Source organism: Limulus polyphemus, unplaced genomic scaffold (genome assembly GCF_000517525.1).
Source record: "Limulus polyphemus unplaced genomic scaffold, Limulus_polyphemus-2.1.2 Scaffold389, whole genome shotgun sequence".
NCBI lineage: Eukaryota > Metazoa > Arthropoda > Merostomata > Xiphosura > Limulidae > Limulus > Limulus polyphemus.
In genome coordinates, this window is record NW_013665999.1 from 516756 (window position 1) to 539873 (window position 23118).

At 33.2% G+C, this 23118-nt stretch overlaps 2 protein-coding genes across 2 annotated transcripts in view; one reads left to right on the forward strand and one right to left on the reverse strand.

Annotated features, from left to right (window-relative positions):
* Nucleotides 1-8816, reverse strand: part of LOC106457901 (flotillin-1-like) — a 42153-nt gene extending 33337 nt beyond the window's left edge. The window contains exons 1-4 of the mRNA XM_013917349.2: nt 8578-8816; nt 5629-5704; nt 2953-3043; nt 2501-2644 (exon numbers count right to left, since the gene is read on the reverse strand). Coding sequence (XP_013772803.1) covers nt 2501-2644; nt 2953-3043; nt 5629-5704; nt 8578-8629 — 363 coding nt within the window. The 5' untranslated portion in view covers nt 8630-8816. The remainder of the gene's footprint in view (nt 1-2500; nt 2645-2952; nt 3044-5628; nt 5705-8577) is intronic.
* A 10733-nt stretch (nt 8817-19549) lies between these two features.
* The window catches only part of LOC106457900 (band 7 protein AAEL010189-like), a 79652-nt gene continuing 76083 nt past the window's right edge, over nt 19550-23118 (forward strand). The window contains exon 1 of the mRNA XM_013917348.2: nt 19550-19619. Within this exon, the coding sequence (XP_013772802.2) occupies nt 19604-19619 (16 nt within the window). The 5' untranslated portion in view covers nt 19550-19603. The remainder of the gene's footprint in view (nt 19620-23118) is intronic.

The following is a 23118-nucleotide window of genomic DNA, read 5'->3' on the forward strand; positions in this document are numbered from 1 at the left end:
AGATGAGAGTTGAAGAACATGCACAGATGTACCAAATGTATTGGAAAGGTATGAGAAAAGAGTTGGAATGTTTGACTAGCCAGTCCAGCTGAGCAATCTCCTGCAAAAGAATGGAGGTGTGAGAGAAGAAGTCCTCCCAAGAAGGGGCAAGTAAAAGCCAGTCATTCATGTATGATGGAATCTCAGACCCCATTCTGTGAATATGGTGGGCAAATGCACCCCTGAATCAAATGAAAACATAAAGAGAAGACTCAGTGTCAAAGGGAAGAGCACAGAACTGGAAAATTAGATTCTGATGGTTGAAATAAAGAATATTGTCTGGAGAATGAGGCAATCAAAATGTGTAAAAAAAGCATCCAACATGTCAACCTTGAAACCCTACATTCAGAACTGTGGGATAATTTCAATGCAGTTGAGAGATGACAGACTGATAACCAGATGCCAGTCCTTGGTCTTCTTGAGGACAACAAAGATATAAGAGTAATATCCTGGAGTAGGGGTAAATACTCTCTTGATGGTATTCTTGGCCAAGCAACCTGAGACTGCATCCTTGAGACACTGAAGATAAATGGGGTCAGGAGGAAGAAGAAAAGAAATAGGAAAAGGAGAGGGGAGGAAGAGTGGAGAGACAGGCCATGGGTGAGAACCTGAAAAACCCATCTGTCGACCAAAAATGGAGATAAAAGGCTGGTGAAGCAAAACAGACAGGTGCCCACTGGGTCAGACTTGACAGGATAGTCACTGATGAGATGCAAGATGACCTTGATGTCGTGAAGTGGGAGGATGGGAATAAAAAGTACATGAAGCAAGAATGGGAAGGGAAGATATGTACTGAGCAGGCCTAGGAACAGGAATAACAGGGAGAGGGTGATAAAGATGAAAAACCAAAGAAGGCAATAAACACTATAGCCATAGTTTCCAAAGTGTCAGGAAAACCACCAAAGACCTCCAGGTGAAGAAAAAGAGCCCAATGAAAATCACAAATATAAGGATGAGGGAGGCAAACATTAGTTAAGAGAGCATCCTGACCAAACAAGTCTCAACAGCAGAGAAATCAAGCAAGGAGTAATAGAACAGAAGTAGTAGTACAGGATAATGTGGTAAAAAGGAGAGAATGAACCTCTCCGGAAAACCCTTCAGGAGCACAATGAAGTGTCTCATGAATATGGTAGAGGGATGATAAGAAATGTAGAAGGGTGGTAAGAAAGAGACAAATGCATAAAAACTGGGTACTAGAAAGTGAAATAGAAGTTAGGGGGGTCCTTCCCCAAGCAGGTAAAAGAGATTCCAAAGACTAGGAATCAAAAAATGGAAATGAAGAATGGTTGTAAGCAAGGACAAGAGAAACAAGAAGGCGAGGAAGGTGAGATATGTGAGTATGGATGTGCAGTTGTTCAAAAAACGAGTTTGCATGAACCCTAATATCAGGAGAAGGATGAAAGACAAATTGATCTTGAGTAGAGGTTTTGTGTAGTAAAGAACCGAAGGAATCAAAAGACAGTTGAGAAAGAAAAGGAAATTACTGCAAAATCATATCAAGAAAGAGATTAGAATGGTGAGGATTTTCTTCCACGTTAGTAACATTGTCACCATCACAGGATGAAGTAGAAGTTACCACCACTTGAGAATCTATAATGGATAAGTGAGAAAAAAAATTATTTCTTGTTCTTTAGTAATGAAAGAAACATGAAACTTGGTTATTCCAAGGAAAGGAATAAAGTTGTTTCAAGTGCAAGTGCTTAGGAGGAGTTACTGTGTAAGGATGCTGTGTCATATTTCTATTGGTGGAGGATTATCGTCACATGATGATGTCATCATGTACTAGTGTAGTTCAAGTTAAACAGGTGATTTTTAAGTGGGACTTAGCTCAAGACAAGTGGTATGCAAATCTCATAGGCAGATGAATGAGTGATCAAACTATTCTTTATGTGGAGGTAAAGTATCATCTTGGAAAATTCTTACAATGTGGTGCTGCTCTTTGAAACGAGGAACTTCAATATCGGGATTTAAAGAGGAAAGAAAAGTGATGGGAAAATTTTCCAGTATACTCTTACCTTAAAAACTACAAAGAGAGGAAAATAAAATTTATAAGAGGCAAATCATATAAGTAAACAAAATACAAGAGAAAAGAAGAGTAACTACAGTAGTCAAATGTCTTGAAAAAAGAATGAACAAAAAACAGAAGCAATCCAACCACACACCCGGAACCAGAAAAGAGGAATGGCATTAAACTGGCCAGTGAAATTCACAGAAATCATACCTAACATGACAAATACTCCAAAATAGGAATTAAAACAATTTTAAGCATAAATACTTGATGTGGGAAATGTCTAAAAGTTTCTTTAATTTATAAGACCATTAGTAGTTACTTGTTACTCCTAATTTTATGTATCACTTTTGCTTACAAGAATCTGAGGGTTATCACTTAACAATAAAGAAATGAAGCATATAAGAACACAATATAAAAGGTTATTTTTACAATACATCATCATTATTTCACCTCCACAGTCATCTGGCCCATGATTGCTCTTTGATGTCCTTCGAGTGTTTCCCGAGCAATGTGCATTATTTCATTCTCATGTTTTCCAAGAAACTGTTCACAAGCAGTTCGAAGCATTTCCATATTCTGGCCTTGGACTTTAACCTGCACAACATGCAAAGAGATCAAAACAAAATATTCAATAATAAATATAACATACACATAGCATTTCTGATTACAGACATGCAAGTATAAGATCGATCAGCAGCAACCTATGCTACATAGATGTAAACATATATATATATATATAAATAGATAGATACAGACAAAAACTATGTAGTATGCTGAAGAGGTTTTAATTTCTTTTCACTTTTATATGGACTGAGATTAAGATATTTATGATCATATCCCAATATAAGATGTCACTAGTTACTTACAACTAGTTAACTCAATAAAATATATTTTTTTAATACCTGAGCAATTCCAGTGACTGATATTGGAACTCCTTGTTGAGTGTAAACTGTAGGGCTCTCAATCATTAAAGTCATGGTGTTGAGGTTTATTCTGAAACAAATATACAATAAAAATTTACACAGCAATAAGTTCTTTGAAGCTATAGCACCAAAACACTCCAGTAAATGAACATAACTGCCTTCTACACATACATATTATGAAAGATAAAAAAACATAACTCTCATATTTCAAGTTCAAACTGATAATTCTGATCAAGAAGTCTACAACTCACACTATTAGTACACTACACAGTATTCAAATCCAGTATGAATCTTCTTTGTCTCTCTCATTTTGAGAACACTATAAATATTCATCTCATTCCAAGTTTATCAACTTACATAAAATCCTTGATGGGTAATTTTTTTTTATCTAGAAAATCCTTAAAGCCTTAAATACTAAAAACTCCTAAACTAAATATTCTTCATAAGCTTTATGTACATGCGGTTTGAATATTTAATTATCCTAAAAAAAAAAATTAATTATGCATGACTAATCTGGATATTCTGAAGTGTTTAATATGTAAAGTACAACCTAGATCAGTAGTTCCCAACCATTTTATTTCACATACACTTAGTCACGCCTTTGAGCCAAAAGTGTATTCTTGATGCACATATATATAAATCATTTGTTTAGAAATAAATTTAAGATTGGTATATATCAATAAGTAAATCAAACTAAATATTTCAAGAGTGGTTCAACAACAGATAAATGTTGAGTGCTGGCTAGTGAAATATGTGGGTAGCTTATAAAACTGAAATTGCCCTCCAATTTTCTAGCATACCTTCTGAAAGGTCTTGCATTTTTTAACTTAACACCAATAGTCCCTGCAGCTGCTATTTGGCTTACACTTAAATAACAATATGGAATCTTTAAAGGATAACTGAGTTGTATTTTCATGGCTAGATGACCATGTATGGTACATGGGAAAAGAATTCATCATTCATAACAGTATTATGTTAAAAATATATTAATTTCAAGTTTTAGAAGTTTATAAAGAAGAAATAGAAAAACACAGGAAATATAAGATTTGTGGATGATCTGATTCAACAACAGACATTTTATTTACTTTTCATATGTCCTTCTCTTTTTTTTTTCAATATGTGTAGAGAACTAAAACTTTTTCTAAAAAGATAATATAGATAAGAAAGTTAATGCAAATTCTAAAAAACTAAACTTATTGATAAACAATACTGAAATCCTTCGTTAAACTACTACAATGTTCTGGCTGCAAGTTCAAAGCTTTTAGTATGGCTTAACATAAGAACTTTGTCTACATGATAGCCTATAAAATTAGCTTCTAAAACTACAAAGACAAAAAAAAGGAAATCTTTTTTAATAGTTAAACCATAAGAACAAAGCTTCACTTTAACAAGTACAATTAGACTTAACCTATTTCAGACGTAAGTTCCACTTGCTGATACAGCTGGAATAGGCAGATAAATCACTTTAACAAATACAACTAGACTTAACCTCTTTCAGACGTAAGTTCCACTTGCTGATACAGTTGGAAGAGGCAGATAAATCACTTTAACAAGTACAACTAGACTTAACCTCTTTCAGACATAAGTTCCACTTGCTGATACAGCTGGAATAGGCAGAATTTATCTGCTAAGTTTTTGTAATAAAAGTACAGGTGTGTTAATGAAAGAACTTTCAAAGGTATAATACTGTAATGACTCCATATCTCTAATAAGTAATCTTTTACTCCAATTTAAGTAAAAAGGAATCACCAAATCCTTCTCACAGCTTAAATATTTACAGAGCTCATAATGCTAAAAAGGCTAAAGGTAAATCTAGGAGGTATGTTTAAAATACATTAATGCCAAATACAAACAATTCTGACACTGTTAATCACTAATATTGACTTTTACAGATTTCCAGGAATGTTTTGTTTTTTACTACTGTTTAGATTCAAAATAAGTATGAAATGCTTGTATGATTAAAATATTTTGTCATGAAATTTTACACTTGATAAATTTATCATAATTGTTGGAAGTTGTACAAGACTAGTTTAGATTATTTACAAATATACTGAAAATGCTATACATGTATGTTTCACAATTAAGCAACATCTATGTAATAATATAATTGTTATTTAGACATGAGACATTCAAGTTTCACATGTACATGTGTAGCTTGGTATATTGATTTTCTTTGCTAATCAAACCTTATATTCGTTATTATTCATTGTTAGACTATTTCAAAATATCTTTATCAACAAGACAATTTTGTTTGTTACTATTACATGTGTATGTATATCACATGTTCAAGGAAAGATTGACCTGATAGAGGTAAGTGTAATAAACAATCTTCTCCAAAAAGCTAAACATTTTGAGTACACCCTATACCTGTATCAAGAGAGCAATGAAAACTTGTAATATTAGTATAAAAAATATTTAAAGAGTTCGTTTTGTTTAAGAAATGAGGTAAAAGCATAAACCCATTATATTCATCGCAAAACCTTTTTTAACTCTTCTGTGAAAAACTGTTTTTCAGATTTTACCTCATAACTTTTGTTTGGGCTGCTAAATCTTTCAAAGAATATTAATTTGATTGACATCTTTAGATGTAGAAAAGTGTGGTATTTTCTATGGATTCTTATTTAGTGTAACCTTAACATGTAGCAAAGTACACACCTTTGTACTTGTTGAATACAGGGCCAAACAAATGCTGTTCCACCAGGCACTATTGCTGGACTTTCATAGCAACATCCTGTAAAAATAAATGTTAACTTTTTTAACATACAATATTCAAATATTAAACATATGCAATGGGCTTATAACTCCAATGCATGACCACTACCTGAAACCTCACATTTGTACTATATACATATATTTATTATTGAACATTGTCTTTGAAAAAAAACAATAAGTATAATATACGTAAATATAGATAATTGTAAACAATGCATTTTAAATAACTTTTTCTTACAGCCTCAATTAATGCAAGATACAATTTCAATAGCTTATAGTGTCACTAATAGAATACTTTATAGTATTTATTTATATTGTTTATGAAGAGTGTAAGTCTTTCGATTTTTCTTAATTTTTACTCCAGAAAAAACAATTCTATTAATTAAATGTTCTGAATAGATTATAACTGTACATGAGTAACAATCAATTTAAATTTTACTTTTACTAGTGTGGTGTACAGGATGGTAGTTTGACTTTCTTTAGAAAGTTTCCATTTAACTTTCATTAACTAACAACATTTTGTTTCACTGTGTTTGAGCTTAACTTTCAGGGGTTATTTAAATTTTGTAGTTTAACTTTCCTTTTTTTCTTTAATTGACAATAGAAGCTTACATTCATTATAAAAACTTACACTTTGTTTCGTTTCATTGTGTTGTGTTTGTGCTTTGACTTTTTTTGTCTATTAAATATTGGAGTTTTTACTTTCCTGTGTACTGGCCCCAATATGATGAACTCAGAGTTCAGAAGGTAATGAACCGATGTTCTGTGATATAATATTTGTTGAATCTCCTATTTGCAAACCCTAACTGACTATACTGTGGGAAATACCTGCAACAAAGTAAACAGCACTAGCATAAAAGTTACATATAACCCATTCATTTTTATGACAGTCTTTGCCTAACCTACCTATGGAAAAAAAAAATTAAAATGTGGACTTAACTTTTCTGTATGTATCTCTGATGTAATATTATGGAATTTTGTAATATCATCTAGCTTAACATCAGGAGATGATAACAATGTAATATCTACAATCATGAGAAGCTACATGTAAGTATACAATTAAATGACAGAAAGTTATTCAATTCATTAAGGGCACCCTAATAACTAAATATTACCTACACTAACTATATTATTTTGTATCATTCTACCTCTCAAATAATCAAGCACATACTAATATATTTAGATAATGCCTACTCACAAACATCAACCTAACTAAACACAATATTTGATATTCATGAACTTAAGAAAAAGCAAGGTGAAAGATAACCCTCTCATCCATTTAAAATAAAAAAATGACATATCACCGAACCAACCAAAAACATTTGTATTTGCAATTATGAGGAAATTAAAATATGAATGTACTGGTTAAAAAGGCTTTATACAGTGTAGGAGTGTATATTATATGTATGGTGTTTTACGTTGTCTATCATTTACTACAGAGAACCTATATTTATATAGGAAAATATAGATACAATGTGGTAAGTAAAAATACAACTCAAAGCACCATACATAAAAGAAGCCTTGTCAAAAAAAACTCCAACTAGTTGATAAAGTTATGAAAATCTTTTTCTAAAAATCATACTTAAAATTCTTAATTAAATGCCAACTTTAAAAATAATTTATTAAATGTCTTTAAAGAATCTATTTCAATTGCCTACTGGCAATCTGCAAAACCAAAAAAAAAAAAAGAGTGAGAAACAAGTGAAAGTCTCCCACTAACTGTTTGCCAAAATTCTTTATGTACTTAAGAAAAACTGTATCAAAGCTAGAGGCTCTACTCTTTGCAAAATTTTCAAACTTGTCAAAAACATCTTATTCTTCAAAACAAAGAGTCTATAGAAAAATACTCACACACCTTTTGAACAAAATTAGTCAGTTTAAAAATATGTTCTTTTTCACCCACAAATAAACAAGTAAAAAAAATTATCCATTCTTGTGTCATACTTTTTCTTCTTTTTCTGTTGTAAGATTGTTTTTAAAATCTCTTACAGAGACAATGTTATCCTTAATTAAATTAATATAAAAATTAAACTACACTTTATCCTCAGTTAACTTTGTTTTTAAAACTGATGTATAAATAAAATCCCTTCAAGTTATATTCAGTGGTTTGTTCTAAGGGATTTTTATTAATATATGTAACAAAAAATAACAAGTTTTTGAGATCTATATATTTCAACAAATTGAACAATAATTTCTTTGACTTTTCCTGTATTTCAATAAACCCTACCATTTACCATCATACTGTTGCTAACTTTCGTGCATTTTATATTCTTATTCGTTAATAACATTTTTTTTTTCATTAATTAATAATTCAACATCTATACTTATCCATTTAAGAAAGATATTCCAATGGAATACTGTATTACAAAGAAAAAACCTCCAGCAAAGTGTTTTAATTGTGTTCAGAGGTATCAAACTTTCAATAAATCTAATTTAAAAAAAAAGATACAGTTTTTAGTGAAACGCCATTGCATTTGTTCAATCAAAAAATGTTAATCAATTTCAATACACTTATATAGGCATATTTATTATCATCATATATTTAAAACTATAAGTAAAATATAGCTTAGCCTCAATACTTTGTAGGAAATATTTTGTACTTTGTTAGGCGAATGTAAATGTAATTTGTAAGTCAGTAATATACGTAAGTTATTTATTTCCGACACTTTTTAACCCTGGATTAGATTTTCATTTTTTAATCACACCCACAGTAGACCCTAACTCAGTAACTGTTAGGCTTATCTCGTGCAACTTCATATTGATAGTCAAGATGGTAGCCTACTAGTAATACTAATACTATTACTGGAAGTGGTAATACACTAAAACTAGTAGTAGTAGTAATACTAAATATAATATAACTAAGTAATGGCATTACTATTAGCCTCGGTCTACCTGAAATAACAAGAGCTTCGTTGGGCCCACAAGTAACAAATCCCGCTGCCATTTTCACGATTTGGAAAATAAACTAGAACATTCAATAACTCTATAATAAACTTTATTTAAGACTCAAACATATACAAGTTTAGCATGAGATATAAAAATACAAATACGTCCAGCCGTCTTTATCGTTACGTCTTCTTTATAAAAACAACAATAAAAGACTACATAAATTTCGCTGCTTAGCAACCCAGAAAAACACAATAAAGTACATCGAATTTTATACGTCCAATAGATAGCAGCATAAGTTTATAATAAAAAACAACAAGTCACCAATAAATATAAAAAGATTGTATTTGTTACGAGGAAAAAAAAAGATTCAAATATGACAATGAAAACAAGTTCTCAAAAATCTGTTAGTGACAATCTATGATAAAATCGCATTTTAAAGGTCTTCAAAAAAAGCGAAAATAAATATCATTATCACATTAAAAAATCCCAAGACTATTTGATTGAAAGTATTAGTTAGTAAAGTATTAATATTTTATTAATAACTAACTGGGTAGATGTTATGCAAATTTATTATTAATGTAAGGTTATCTTTGGACATGAAAAGCTGCTTCCCTTATATGTAATTGTAAAAAAAAAAAAACGACCCATAAAAACTGCAAAACACAAAATGTGAAACCGCGAGTTTGCATGGACCCAAAAAACCTTCATGCTAAATTTGGTGAAGATCCATCTACAGTTGGTGAGGTAGCGGTAAAAAACGCCCTTCAAAACTGCAAACCTGAAAATTTGTATCTATCATCCCATGGACTCAATGAACCTCCATACTAATTTTGGTGAGTATCCATTCACACTCTGCGAAGTAGTTACATGGGCACACAACGGACAGTACTATTCTATTTATATAGATAAGTATTAAGAGCTAGTTTTCTCTTTCATGTTCTTCATTATTTAATTCACAAGATTCAATCAATACTTCGCCTATTGCCTTCAGACTTAAAGTTTTGAACATTAAAGGCTGGAGAAGTATTGTAAATCATAGTCCTAATATTTTTGCTAAAAATAACGTTAAGCTAGAGTTTTTTCTCACAATAATTTCAATATGTACATCCATGGGCGTCCTGGAAAATTAGAAACATAATTATTTGTTTATTCATTCACCATATGTACATGTATTTCATAACTATACGATACATAACGATACATAACTAGTACATAACTGGTATCCAAATGAACTTTTGAAGTAAATAAAAACTTGTTTATCAGTGATTTTGTTATCTGAAATTAACTCTAAATTCTATATGACTCATACATCCTTTGGAGATCTCTAAGTATTGTTTTTAAGCTGAAAGCCACCAAATTCACAATGCAATAATAATTAAAACCTATAATTCTTAGTTATTCGAAATTCTTTGTACTAATAAGGGATCTCAAATTTAAGCTCGAACACTACCATGCAGAAGTTTGGATCCCCTTATCTTAAAAAAACCACCATCTCATCGAATGTCACTGTTTTCATGTGTAATTTGTGGCGTGGCTCCAGCTTTTTCAGAAAAAGAAATAACTTCAGAGCTAATTGAAAACAATATGTATATAATGTGAACAATACGTATTAATAATGTTCAAGGACTAACCTTCATAATTCGTGTTTTAGCAGAAAGCAGTGATGTAATTGACCATCTTCTTCAGTGTAGTGATTTCATCTTTAAGCAACGATATTGGGTGGAAACTTCTAGAATCCCTCCACTTCACTTATTGCACAATGAAAAGTGCCTGGACTACAACACTCATGGAACTACAAAATATCCTAATAAGCCAGTCTTCCCACATTTTCGGGATTATCATCAGACAGTGAGCTAAGTTAAGCTCTTCCTCCCTTTGAAATATTTATCAGATCGCTTACCACATAAAGACCATTTCCAACACCTAATGATTCCACTGCTGTGGCTGCTATTAATACCACTGATCCCGTTACACCTTCTTCAAACCTCTAGTCTTAACTTCTGATCATATACGACATTTTTGTATTTATTACTATCGCTTTATAAAATATTCATCTATTTCAAAGAGCCTTTGTCCTGAACAGCATCAACTATACAGCTAAGTCTGTTTTTATACTCATTATATATGACACTTATTCTGGACTGAACATTCACTTTCATTTCTGTCATTTATGGGATCCTGAAGCACAATAATACATCTAAATTGTCTGTTTGAATGTTTCTTGGTTAACATACATTCCTTCTTCATAAACCAACCTTTTTTTAGAAACTTTGCTCGAAGAAGAGTCCTATGATTGCACTATCTTGAATGAGACTTTCCTCAAAGCAACTTTAAAGGCAAAATTACCTAGCTACAATTTTCGTCGCTGGGAACAGCCTCAAGGTATTAGCAGAGGTGGGGTGGATATATATAGTTGCGTTTATTTTTATAGTAGTATATAGTAGCTAGTGTGATGATTCTGGAAGGAAAGTGGACAGACTAAGGCGCTCAGTAGTTGTCTGGGGAATATAATGAATATGGATGGGTTACTATATACTACTTGGATAGAAATTTTAGAAGTTATTTTGGCTGATATCAACTATCATAGCAGTAATTCCAAAGAATTTGTCCAGTTTCAATCTACTTTGTAGAATATTACTGGATCTGTGTTGCCTCTTTCTTCTCCAAGCTATATGGAATAAAAATCTTCTCCAGATGTTGTTATAGCTTCGGCGAATCTAGCTTCTCTTCCCTCTATCAGCATGTGTGAGCCATTGGGTAATGACCACCTCCCCATACAGGCTTAACCAGGGTAACCTATTACCATACCGATACAAATAGGACCATCTTAAACTACCATAACTCCAGTTGGTATTCTTAAAAGATTCACGTTGAAATAAATATTTCGAATGTTGATAGGAATCTTTTCTGTAATGATTATATTAATTCAATGGCAACAGTTCTTGCAAATGCTTTTACTTTTGCCAGTTCCTTATATATCCCAGCTTGTCACCATACACCACTCAAGTCGGGTTTACCTCGCCAAGCAATAAATCTATTACGACTATCCTCGTCATTGCTTCGGGACAATTATTGCTGTCGTGACCCATCTCTTTTATTACATCATACAGGTCTAAAATGGACTTCTGGTATTTTTTTAGCAGTAAAGAGGCGGCGAAGGCACTAAGTTTGAATCCATCTTCGACATTCTTCAAATTCTTCCCAGTACTGGAACAGAAAAAATATTTGATTCTCGTTGAAGGTGCTGTGCCTCCTTCCTTACTTGAAAACTTGATGTTTTTCCTCCTTATATGAAACAAACTTTACAGTTCTGAAACAACATCCTCTCGACTGTGAAAGTGTAACAAGTATTCTGGAATTTACTATCATTCTCTTTCTGAACCTCCCCTCACTGCAGCACATGTTCTGGATAATAGTTACGAGAATGAGCCCCTGATAGACAAGGACCTCCAGTTCGATCTGAGAGGTAGGGGCACTCACTGCTCCTGACTCAGGTAGGATTATATACTGTAATCTCAAGCATGTTTCAGTGGCATTTGTTCTTCTACTTGCAACATTTTATACTTTTTTTCTTCTTTCTGGATTTTACTCTGATTTCTAAAATAATTATATTAGTTTATCTAGTAAACCTCCAGCTAATGTTAGTATTTATCATCCCACCAGTGCCCTCAGTAGCATTTTCGAACGCATTTGAATTCATCGCCTCTATAGATTTAATGCTGATCACTAACTTTTGTATCTATCCATGCTTGGTTTCGTCCACAGCTATCAACACTGGATCAACTTCTCAAATTATTGGGCTCTATGTTCAATAATTTTAACAATAACAAGCCTTATTGTAAGCTACCTATTGATTTTGAATGAAATTCTGCCTTTTTCTGGAACCTTTTTCACAAACCCCCAAGCTTGAACCTACCACTGACCTACATCTGAAGTCAACTAGGCTTCGTTCTATCACCTCTACTATATGTATATCCCTTATATTATTGATATGATATGCCTAAGCCGAAGTATCGTGTTGAATTATACCCATGTGCTGATGAAACTGCTCTTGTAGATATGTGCAAGACTATGATTATTCTTCAAGCCGCCGTAAACACCTTTTCTTGACTTGGAGTCGAAGCCGACGTCTCACCATTAATGTCACTAAAATATGAGAGATACTTATTGGTCCCTGAAAAGAAATAATAGAACGTGTCACCATGGTGCAGCCTTTTGTTATTTAATGTCGCTATCGACAACGTTTCCATCCAACTCTCTGACGCTGTTAAATCTCTCGATATCATATCCGATAAACATCTCACTTGGAAAGCCCAGATGATGGATCTCAAACACAAAGTTACTCAACGTCTTAATCTCTCACGATGCCAAACAAGAACCTCCTGAGGTGTATATCCAACCTTTCTTTGGTCAGGTGGCTAGTGTGTTCGACTCGCAATCTGCTGGTCGCGGGTTCGAATCCCCGTACTACTAAACATGTTCGCTTTTTCAGTTGTGGGGGCGTTATAATGTGACGGTCAATCCCACTATTCGTTGGTAAAAGAGTAGCCCAAGAGTTGGTGGAGGGTGGTGATGACTAGCAGCCTTCCCTTTAGTCTTACACTGCTAAATTAGGGACGGCTAGGGCAGATAGCCTTCGTGTAGCTTTGCGCGAAATTCAAAACAAACAAACAGTCAATTTTTCCCCAAATGCGTTGACTATTCTACAGACCTACATAAATTCTAAACCAAATTTAAGCTGTAGTAAAACTTAAACCGAACACGGATCAAGGTCAAACCTCGTAAGTAAACATTTTCTTGCCAATAGTAATTCGCAGTCACTTATGGACTTTTGTTTATTGTCAGTAATTCAGAACAAACTTCAGAGGAATCTGTTGGTTGACGAACAAGTAGGTCTAGCGTACGCATAAGACAAGGTTTATGCATTGAAAAAAATCCAATAAAAACACTTTGTGGTCAATTTTGGCCCACTCCTAATGTAGAGAAAAGGTTAAAACGAAATTTACCAAACATGAATTGGAACGCGAATTTATTCGTTTATTTTATCATCACAAAACTATATAATGAGATATCTGTTTCCGCCTAGGAGATCGAACTCCGAATTTTAGCGTTATAATGATCGCAGTAAGTCAGCTTAGATTTCATGCTTGAGAAGCATCAGTGAAGACAAAAGAAGATACACAAAATAATCCACAAAAAAAGCATGCGCTTACACATAATGCCTTTTGAACTTACATAAGAGACTTATATATGTGGTAAGTTTTTAAGCTTTGTTTTACTGTTTGTGGAATTTTGCGCGAAGCTACTCAAGGGCTTTCTACGCTAGCTATCCATATTTTGAAATTATAGGCTAGATGGAAGACAGATAGTCAACACTATTTATCTGGGATGGACTATCAGGTTATAACTGACCACAGTTGAGAGAGCGAGCATGTTTGGTGATAGGATTCGATCACGCGACCCACAGGTTGAGAATCGAGTACCCTAACCACCAACCAGGTCATGTCAGGACAGTTTTTAAACGTATTAGCGACAGTGGATGTGAGGCCGATATAATCCTTCTTCTTTCTGAGAAAGTCACTTAATTAAAATTTGTTTTATTTGACAGTTGACTCTCATCTTGTGCCACCATGTCATCTGCACTTAATTTCACAAGTAAACGCCCATCCTGTAATTCCAATGCACATTTTCTAACACGAGAGTCAATGCTGAATGTTGATACTTCATGAAGAGGCTCAGTCGTCGACACCTTCTCGCATAGAAATCAAATGTCCTTACTTGCTTTTTCATGGTGCTCGGTTTGACAAGTGTACTTCTTAGATGTGGCTGGATAAGAATCACAATCTGTTTGAGCTGATTTCCTTTTTTACTGCTCGTTGAAGTTTTGTGTTGTTGACCTTTGTATAGCAGGATTTGTGCCATGTTGCCTTGTTTACCATAAGAATGGCTTCTACACCATTCTCTCCATCCAGTCGTTGAATGTCTATTGGAATAGACAGTTCATCTAACTCATGGAATCGCACTAGACTTGATGAAAGGGTAGAATAACTCTGACCAGCCCCAACATCACGATACTTCGAGTCAGCTGGACATCGTAAAGCTTGGCGTGTGACTAGTTAACAAAGAACGCACATGGTCCAGTCAGTTTTCGCCGGCTGTTCTCTTCAAGGACAAGGCTGTTGTGGATTTACCAACTGAAAACTCTTTGACATTGTCTGAGTTTTCAACACCGGGTTATATATAAATATATACAGTTAGCCACCACCTTCTATTATAACCCACAACACCTGAAATGAACACCATTGATCCTATAAGATTAGTATAACAAACGATACATGCTGGAAAGAGTCACATAAGTCAGCACTAGCAAATGATTAGCGATTTAATAGAAAACAATACTTTTTTAACTTATGCTGATAAAGTCAACATTATTTAAATTTTAGGTTTACGGGCGCGCCGTGTCTAATTTCTCTAAAAGTACAGCAAAGATAAAATTTATTTTTTCATGTATCTTAATTTTGTTTTCTCGCTGCACATGGGAATCTTTTGTGAAATTTATTTGTTGGTCAGAAAAAATGCTAAATTTCCGATCTGCACTTCAACATGGTGGTCGATTTATCTCAACGTTCAATCATGACATATCGCGTACAACATATTGGCAGTATATTGGTGTAACACAAATACTTTGAATGGTTTGTTTGTAATTAAGCACAAAAATACACAATGGGCTATCTGTGCTTTGCTCACCACGGGTATCGAAACCCTGATTCTAGCGTTGTAAGTCCGCAGACATACCGCTGAGCCACTGGGGGGTACTTTGAATGGTACAAAGTGTCATGGGTGTATATTACATTTCATACATATCAACTTCGATTCATCATTCGGTAATCACTCTTTCAAAATTCTGTTATATCTTATTAATATTTCCAGCTTTTATTTTTATTTTTTCTCCTCCTCCTCCTACGCAACTTTTGAATATTTTCTCCCATAAGCCTACAAATAACAAAATTTTGGCCTAACCGACAATAAACCAGTGGAATTTAAAGTTAATTATATAGTACAATTTCATATTTTACTGACTCAGCGCGTCACCCAGTGGCACAACTGTATGTCTGCAGACTTACATCACTAGAAACAGGGTTTCGATACCTGTGGTGGGAAGAGCACAGATAGCCTATTGTGTAGCTTTCTGCTTAATTACAAACAACCTGACTCAGCACTTTTTATCGACCTTTTAGATATATATTGTGTGTTGTTTTTATATTAAGTAAACGAAGATCATGTTTTTGAATGATATATTTGTGTAAAGCAACATTTAAGTTATTAGCTATAATGTAATGCCGATTTTTCAATGCCATCAAAATGTTTGGCAGCCATTTTTTTAAATGGCCGCCAAAGGTAACATAGGCCTTTTTCGCGATGGCACCATTTCTAAAAATATTCTCTGGGCTATGGTCTACAACTATGCCAAATTTCATGTTTGTATGCATAAACCCACAATTCTTTGACTATGTTGCACATACTTGCCGGACTACAAAGTTTATTTTTAACGTTAACTGGGTTAGAAGAAAACACGATGAAGTATCAACAAAAAAGGGGACATGAAAATTCTAAGTCACTTGAAAAAGTCTAGAACAGTGAATTACACATGTTTAGTGGATCGTAAAACGGAAAAAAACAAATGATGACAAATGTCTAGTGTTTCGAGTCCTGTTACCGCGAAAATACACTTACTCTGACTATTGTTATAGTGTAACAGATTCTGCTGGTGAAGCGTGAATATAACAGTTATATCTGCCATAATACTGCAATATTAAAGTTATTGTATTTTAAAACACAATAATGTTTATTAGGCCTTTTAAGATTTTTCGAGAAGAAGAGTAGATAATAATATTTTAACTACACCGTGTCCACCATATCCATTCTAACAGGTGGCTCATAAAATAGCATTCCGCCCATTACTATGTTCGTCATATCCCAGCCGGCCTGTTGAGCTCTGATATTGGGCGAAATACATTGCTGGCAATGGAAATGCCGGACATGGTGTGGTTGAAATACTATTATACATTCTTCTTGTTGGTAAAATCCTAAAGAATTGAATAAAGAATTTAGTGTTTAAAAATACAATAAACCTAATTGGTTTAGTTGTATAATAACAAAGCCACATTGGGCTATTTGCGGTGCCCACGTGGGGAATCAACCCCGGATTTTAGCGTTGTAAGTCCATAGATTATTGTTGCCCTACCAGGGGACAATAAGCCTAATATTAATATCTTATGACAAATATAATCGATTATCATGCATTTATTGTCGTTGTTTTTTGTTTTTTTTCCTGAGTTTGTCGAAGAATAAATTGCATCTGTTCAGGAAAGCAATGTGAAACCAACTCAGTTATCTATTTCCCATGACAGGCACAATGACTTCATGGGTCATTGCGCCCTCCTATCAGCAATTCTAGTGCGGTAAAAAAAAAGAAAGATGACAAACAACGAAAGTAAGACCCACTGGAATACTGAGGCAAACACGAAAGAAAGATCCTAAAAACGACATACAATCAAGTAAGAAGAGTACAAAGGAACATTATTATTAATTCTGTTTGTTTTATCAAACATGCCTTAAACTGACACTAGTAGCAGCACTAGTATATTTCATGAAAGTGAACTAGGATGCTATTTCGATAGTCCTATCGAAGACAATATTTATCTATCTAACAGTATGAACAAATGAATATTTGTATATAGCGTTGTCCAAAATATGTAATAACGTATAGGAGAATGAAATGGGGGATAACGATCATTGATCACACAAAAAAAAACTTTTCCCAATCACAAATCACGGGAAATACGGGTCAAATTCAATTTTTATACCTTCCATGATCCTAAGTAGCATAAAACATTTGAGTAAAGTTTCTTTTTCCCTTTAATTTCCCCTTTCTTTGTAAATTATACATTACAAAAGTGAACATTCTTATACGTACTATCCCCACTTTCATTAGATTTCATGCTTCCTGTATAGATATTTTGCAAATTTTTAATGCCGTCACCAATTATTTTCATTCTGGCCAGTTTTACTTCAATTTCTGATCCTTTTTTCGAGCCTCTTTTTTTTTTTTCAGTCCAGCTCAGACTGAATTACCGAGGTTTAGTAGTTCAATTTATGTTTTATGTGGCACAGACATCTTTCATTCCTTTCTCTGCCTATGAAACCATTGTTGCTTTGAGAAAGTGTTGAACCGTTTACGCAAAGTGTTAAAATTGTTATGACCGTTTAATCGTTGTTTTCGCTGTTTTTAACACAGTGTTCAGCATCGTGCCTTTTGTGGATTCATCTATATAATGCTACAAAAATCTAGTTATTTCAAGTGTGTATTTTGAGGTATCCGAGATGATAAAAGAATAAGAACAGTATATTTCGCGTCTTTATTCTTTACACGGGCTTAGCGTTTCCAAGTGGCTAAAGAGTGCATGAATTTAAAGATAAAAAAAGTTGTAAATCGAAAACAGGCAAAACACGTTCATGTACACAACGAATTACAGTTTAAACAATCACAGGAAATTGAAAGTAATTAATTCTCAATCACGGATCAAGGGCCGTTAACAGTCTCGACGCACAGCAAATAACAAATTAATATCATAAGAAATAAAAACAAATACCCAATCACCAACCACAGAAAACTTTTATCCCTGCCGCTTCTAATACTCTACAAGACACTCTCCCATGGAGACAAATACACTTATGTTTCGTTAAGTATGGTGTGTTTCTTACAGGTATGCTTTAAAAATTTAGCTCACCTGTTCATCCATAGAAAGTTTAAGCAGAACTTATTATCGAAAACGACGATTACACATCAGAATTAGCTGAAAGGACTTTATTTATACAAAATTCTCAATTCACGCAGTAGCGTCAATCAGCATACAGAAAACGTTGAAAAAAAACCTATGGTGTAATCTCACATAAAATGCTGAAACCAGCATTTTGATGCTTTATTAGGCCGGGTGAGGTCTAATTATTAGTGTGCCAGGTTGCGAATCAGAAGGCCCAAGGTTTACATCTCAGTGCCTCTAACACGCTCTGCACTGTCAGCTGTAGGTGCATTAAAAGAGAGAAAATCAGTCCTGTTATTCGCTTCAAAGCCAGTCACATCTCTAATGGCGGCGGTTGTCGCTATTAAGTGCCTTCTGTTTGCTGAGCAATTCAAAATTAGGGACGAATAGACATGTATCTTAAGGTTCTCCGACTTGGCCGTTCAGCCCTCGTGCGAATAAGCTGCCGTTGAAGTTGAAAATACCAATAACTTCACCCCGTCTTATTAAGCTAGAACATCAAAGTCCAAGATAAAAAAAAGATGTCCAATAGAGCTATAAACAAATCCATACTAAAAGGTATATAAACAATTAATTAACTAATAAATATTAATAAAAAGTGGAGTGAATAATATTTCGAGGCAAGTAGATAGGCTCCTAAATCAACAATAATTAATGACACAAACTTCAGTTAGATTTTCAAATTTCAGTTTTCAAAGATATATTAATATTATTAAGTACAGTAATTGAGCATTTTAAAATATCTAATTTCGACACATCTTACAACTTGTAATTAATAAGGCACAATACAATATCAGCATTTAAAAAAACCTGTTGTTTTGCATACATATTATAAAAACTTAAAGGTTTTTATACAAATATACTATCAAGCTCTTGTTTTACCTACCATAAAACTATTTAGAACATGGTAATAATACCTATGTTTACCATTAAATTACTTTATGTTTCCAAAGTTTTACTCTGTTATTGCAATTGGTGGTCTCGCTAGTTTTTCCAGTATTCCGTTTCCATGGTAATGATATCTAAGTAAGAACTCTTACTGTTGACAATCGAAGGTTGTGTGTAGTTCCGAAACTGGATCAGATACTACCTTTCTTCCATAAGAATTGGTCGCGTTTAAGTCCGCTTTTTGAAAAACTGGAAGTTACCATCATAATTCGATTAAGGTCACATGTACGAGTTGAATAGGAGAAGCAATACAGGAAATGAGAAACATTGGTGGTAAGTTACGTCTTGAAATTGTAAAAATATTTGCGAAAATGTGAAAAAAAAAAATCGTTGTACATTGTCTATTTTCAGTTTAAGCACCTAGTTCCACTAAAAATAGCTTTCATTTTCATTAATCATGCGTATTTTCTGTGACAATAATTCAAAGACCTGTGAAGCATTGATAAACTACTTCACTTATAAATTTATTGCTAAACACGTCAATGTCTGAAATTAGATTTTACCCACTTTTTAACTGCAATTAAATTGTATATCTTTAGTTTACCAGTTTCCAGTTAAAGTTTCTAGAAAACAACATATTCTATATTAATACTTACAATGATTTAACTCTCTTTATTCCTATTCGATATATTCGATAAACAACGTTTTACTTGCTATAAATTAAAACCGCATTTTTTCTTGTTGAAAACTGGTTTAAAGCTTTCATTTTCATAAAATTAGTTAGCACCTTATTTATACAAATAGTCATTTAAAAAGTGATATCCAAATGAATCTTTCCTTGTATTGATTTTTTAAAAAGTTTTAAGTTTAGTTAGGATATATAAAATCAGTTAATATTATATTTTCTTGTCAATAAATTTATAATCGATTAATTAAAGAACATATTTTCCTTTCCTTGTGAAGTTTAAAGTAAGCTGTAAAGAGTCTTAAAACGATAAAAGGTAAAAACAGTTTAAACAAATTGCATAAACTATCTAGTTTTTACATTATTTTTTCTCTTAAAATCAACATTTTAATTCCATACCATTAATCCCAGATCTGTACCTAACATGTGAATGACTACTACAAATATATCGTGGTTTTGGTTCATTTTAGGTTTCGTTAGATGGTAGAACATATCTGCCATCTTACTGGTGGAATAAGATATACAGATTTTGAATACAATTTGAAACTCACTACGTGTGATATCTTTTATATTCAAATAGTTTTAGGACTTTTCTCCACTAGAGAACATTTATCTTTGGGAGCTTTCAACTTCACTGCTGTAACGTCAACCAAGCCGAAAGCTCGCAAAAAAACACTACATTTCTTTCGTAGAGAAAAATTATAAGTATTTGAAACAATATTCACAGTTTATTAAAACAAAACAAATTAATATAATTTGATGACACCCTTTTTTTGCTGATTCATGAATAATCAAATCAATTTAAGAAATTTAAAATAGTGTACAATACTTCTGAGCATTTTGTTATATTTTTTTAGTTAATGGGTGGATTTGAGAATATAGTTTATAACAATTTAAAGTTATATATTTTTTCAAAAACAGACGGTTCGAAAACGGGTTTCTATAGCACCATATATGTATATTTATAGTCAAATTACGTTATCTACATCAAGAGTACATAGGCGAAAATCCAGCACTATATAACAATAATGATAGATATAAAGAATAAAATCACATTCTTAAAAGTTAAAACAAATTCTCAACCTGCATTTCAAAGCGAAATTCAAAATTATAGTATTGAGTACAATTTAACAAATTAAATCAATCCCTTGTCGCGCCAGTAATAAATATTCTAAACAAGATAATTAAAAAAATTACAACATTTGTCATGAAAGTACAAAATGAATAATTTTTAAAAGAAAGTATTTGGGGCAATAACTCCCAAGAGTCTTCGAGATATTCCATTTATGAGACATAATCCAAACATGGGCGCACACAGAAATATTTTCAGAGGTGTGGGGGGGGAGGGACATGTACGTAGGGGATCAGATTTTACAGTGTAAGTCAACAGACTAAAATAATATGTGTTATGTGTGCTTAAACACAAAACAAATTTACAGTGTTAAAAAAATTACTAAAAATATCCAGTTTAACTACGATGTTAAGTTTATATCATAATACGTGCAAGTTGTTGTGAAATGTAAGGGGGCAAATGCCTCCACTTGCCTCTTCCTTCGAGTGCCCATGAATCCAAAATTGCAGATGAAAAACAGGACATATAACAAAAAAAATCAAGTTGGGACTGAACCCAAAACAAAACTCACTTCCACTCATTGTCATCAGCGGTTATGGTTATAGTAGCTATTCTGCAAAATAACATTTAAATTATATTAGACTTAGGATCATAGTAGAATATTCTGTTGGTAAAAGCCACCTTTAATGTCTACATTTCTAAACCATCCACTCTCCACCCATAGACTATTATTATCAAATAACAAGAGCTATAAAACCTTTAATTGAATATGAACTTATTCGCATGCAAGTTGCTTCTTCTTCTTCTTCTTGGAAAGTAAAGCTTCTACTGCAGGGAAAATTGTGCATGACTTGAATGGGTAAAATGAAAACTTTACAGAGGATGATTGCATCAGAATTTCTTTAAAATTAATCCATTACGCTATTTTTATTTTTTTGTGCGATTTCCTGAAACCGGTGCGTGACTATCTTTCTTACTAATTGTCCAATACATAACACATGTATCGTTTGCATGAATTAAAAACTCCCTTCTCTTAAGAACGTTTTTAGCTCAAATATTTATTCTACAGATCAAACGAAAATAAAACCAGAATTTCAGAAATAACCATTTCATGGGTTCAGCATCACCGTCATTACATCCGTCTTTGTTGTTAGTGAGTCTAAGTTTTTCTACTCATACATACAAACAATCATATTCGTATAGATATTTATATATATATACATACACTAACTCTATATGCATATATACATATACCTAGGGCTGATTAGAGGGGAAAGGCAGGAGGGTCATTTGGCCCGGGCCTCAAGCTCAAAGGAAAACTCACATTTAGGCACTTGTTATTATTTTTTTGCATCTGTTAAGTTTCGCGACTTGTTTTTATGCATAAAAAAAGGCTAGAAAAGCGTTTATTAAATGTTAAATAATATTGATAAATATATGTCAAATAAAAAAATATTAAAATTATGTTTCACTTTTTTTTGGCTAACGATTGTTTTATTTTGTTTTCACGAGCCATCATATCTTTTTATTATTGGCAGAGGCCTGAAAAGATAGAAGTGGCCCGAGCCTCTCTGAACATTTGAGAGGGCCTGCATATACCAACCCTTTCTGTCTGTCTGTCTCTCTCTACATATATGTACATATGATAATACTCTTTATGATTTTTTGCTTGAGAAAGAATTTAGGGGAAAGGGTGCTAAGACTGAACTGTTTATAAGGTAAATCACTCATAGCAATTTTCGATTGCTACTGAGCGCCCAATTAGCCTCCAATAATAAGTAAAACAAATTTAACATGATCATCTCTGGATTTCTCAGCTTTACATCCAAGTATTACATCGATATCACTGTAGTGCGACTTCTCTCTAGGAACATCGTTTTTGAATATCTAGTAATTTTCCAAACAGATGCTTCCCAGTAGATGTAAGCTGGGCGGTAGCCTAATGATTAGCGGTCTGGACTGTAGATCCGAGGGTCCATGGGTCAAGTTCCCTTACTCTCTCTTTCTATACATATACTGTAGAGATTTGGGCCCGGCATGGCCAGGTGGTTAGGGCACTCGACTCGTAATCTGAT